General features: G+C 39.8%; 1 protein-coding gene across 1 annotated transcript in view; it reads right to left on the reverse strand.

Annotated features, from left to right (window-relative positions):
• Positions 1-930: 930 nt before the first annotated feature.
• Positions 931-1871, reverse strand: part of LOC107058889 (serine/threonine-protein phosphatase 7 long form homolog) — a 9132-nt gene continuing 8191 nt past the window's right edge. Inside the window, exon 5 of the mRNA XM_015305123.1 lies at positions 931-993. Within this exon, the coding sequence (XP_015160609.1) occupies positions 967-993 (27 nt within the window). The 3' untranslated portion in view covers positions 931-966. The remainder of the gene's footprint in view (positions 994-1871) is intronic.

A 1871-nucleotide genomic window follows, 5' to 3' on the forward strand; every position in this document is an offset into this window, starting at 1 on the left:
TGAGACTCTAAAACCAAATAAAAACAGAGATTTAGAAAAGGACTAGCAACCAAATAATAAGTCATACCAGATGTAGGACACAACCAAATGCAGACAGCAACTCCAATCAACAATATCAATTACGTGTGGGTATATGAATCATCACTGACCATGTTTCTCCATTTAAATTTATTTCATGCCACTATATAAAGTAAATGAAAAATAAAAGATACTAGTTAAAAGCTAAAAGACTCCCGGAAAACCAAGCTTTAAGAGAAAAATCAACTAAAAATATGGTTGTTTTTGCAGTCTCACAGAATAGTAAGCTTACTTGGAAGTCTTCGCCTTGTGATTTATTCTTTGCTTCTTCTTTTTGTTGCTACAGTGTCTTTGTTACCTTTTGTTGTTTTCTTTATGCCGTGTTGGTTAAGTTGATGACTCCCTGGCAAGTAAAAATAATTTTTAATTATTCAACCAAAAAAGAAGCAGTTATGTTAAGAAATAATGGTTCACCAAAGCTTAAAAAAATTGTACCAGTGCCACAAAACTTAGGAAAAATTGTATGGTTTACCACCTCCACTTGCATTCTCGGGATCATTACCATCCACTTCATTGTTGGAATCATCCAACTCATTACCTTCTATCTCGATGTTGGAGTCCTCTAAATTATTCATGGCATCAAGGATCTCCATGGACATTGGCACAGACGATGAGGTAAAATTTGGGACATTCTCAAAATGTTGAGGTCGATAATTACCAAAGACATTCTCAAGTGACGAAAGACTTGGATCCCTTGAAATTTGTGGCGTCATGTATGGGACAATCTCAGAATTTGTTGGTTGATATGTCATACCTGATGCCACAAGAGGGAATTCCTGAGTGTGACTCCTTGAAGTGGAACCAATATAACCAGTTGCTTGATAATCTTCTAAGACTGCTTCGTCCATTTCAACGGGAACTTGTCCTCTCTCAGCAGCACGTGCCCTCCTACCAGCAACACCACCTTTTCCTCGCCTACGAATAGGGTGATGTAAATGGTCAGTGTCACACCCCGAGCCTACACCCTGGGCGGGAACGGCACCCGGAGACCATTGTTGGCCCCAAGCAAACCCTTGACCTGGCTTTCTTAACTCAGCGGAAACCTAACTCAGCAGAATAACACAATGCCATGCAAAGACATAAAATAACTTAACTGATAAAATCTGGCCAAAAAGGCAACTCGAGTCCCAAAATAGAATATTATATATATACATAGATGAGAGACTCAAAACTAACTGACTGACTGTCTATGAAGCCTCTACAATACTGAGATGGATGTTGGGACAGACCCCACAACATCCTAATTAAAACAAAACTAAAAGAACAAAACAACTAAGTCCTCCGGAAAGCAAGGAGGCTCACCATTGACTCTAGAGTGCTCAACTGGATCAACGGCGTGCTGGATGCTGACCCTGGGTACCCGTGTCTGCATCGTCATAAGATGCAGCCCAACTGACATCAGTACATTGAATGTACGAGTATGCGAGCTGGAAAGGTAAACCACAACTTAAGCTTGAAAGGAGTACAAGAGAACACTTACCTTGGCTCTGCTCAACTCATGAATAACTGAAATCAATATATAAAGCAATAAGACACATGCAATATATAAAGCTTGTAAAACTCTTAAAACATGACATAAAAATAATATTTATAATATCATAAAATACCATGCTTCCTCTCAAAGTCTACTTGTGCAATGCATGAATGAAGTCCCATACCCCCATCCACACTAAGCAGAACTTCTCGAGGAACCATGCTCTTTCTACTGTGGGAGCTTCTCTAACCGACAAACCGCCACTACGAATATGAGTGGTGATACAACGTTTTACCTCACGTTGCCCGAGGACCATCCT

This window comes from Solanum tuberosum, unplaced genomic scaffold, assembly GCF_000226075.1.
Source record: "Solanum tuberosum cultivar DM 1-3 516 R44 unplaced genomic scaffold, SolTub_3.0 scf00680, whole genome shotgun sequence".
Taxonomy (NCBI): Eukaryota; Viridiplantae; Streptophyta; class Magnoliopsida; order Solanales; family Solanaceae; genus Solanum; species Solanum tuberosum.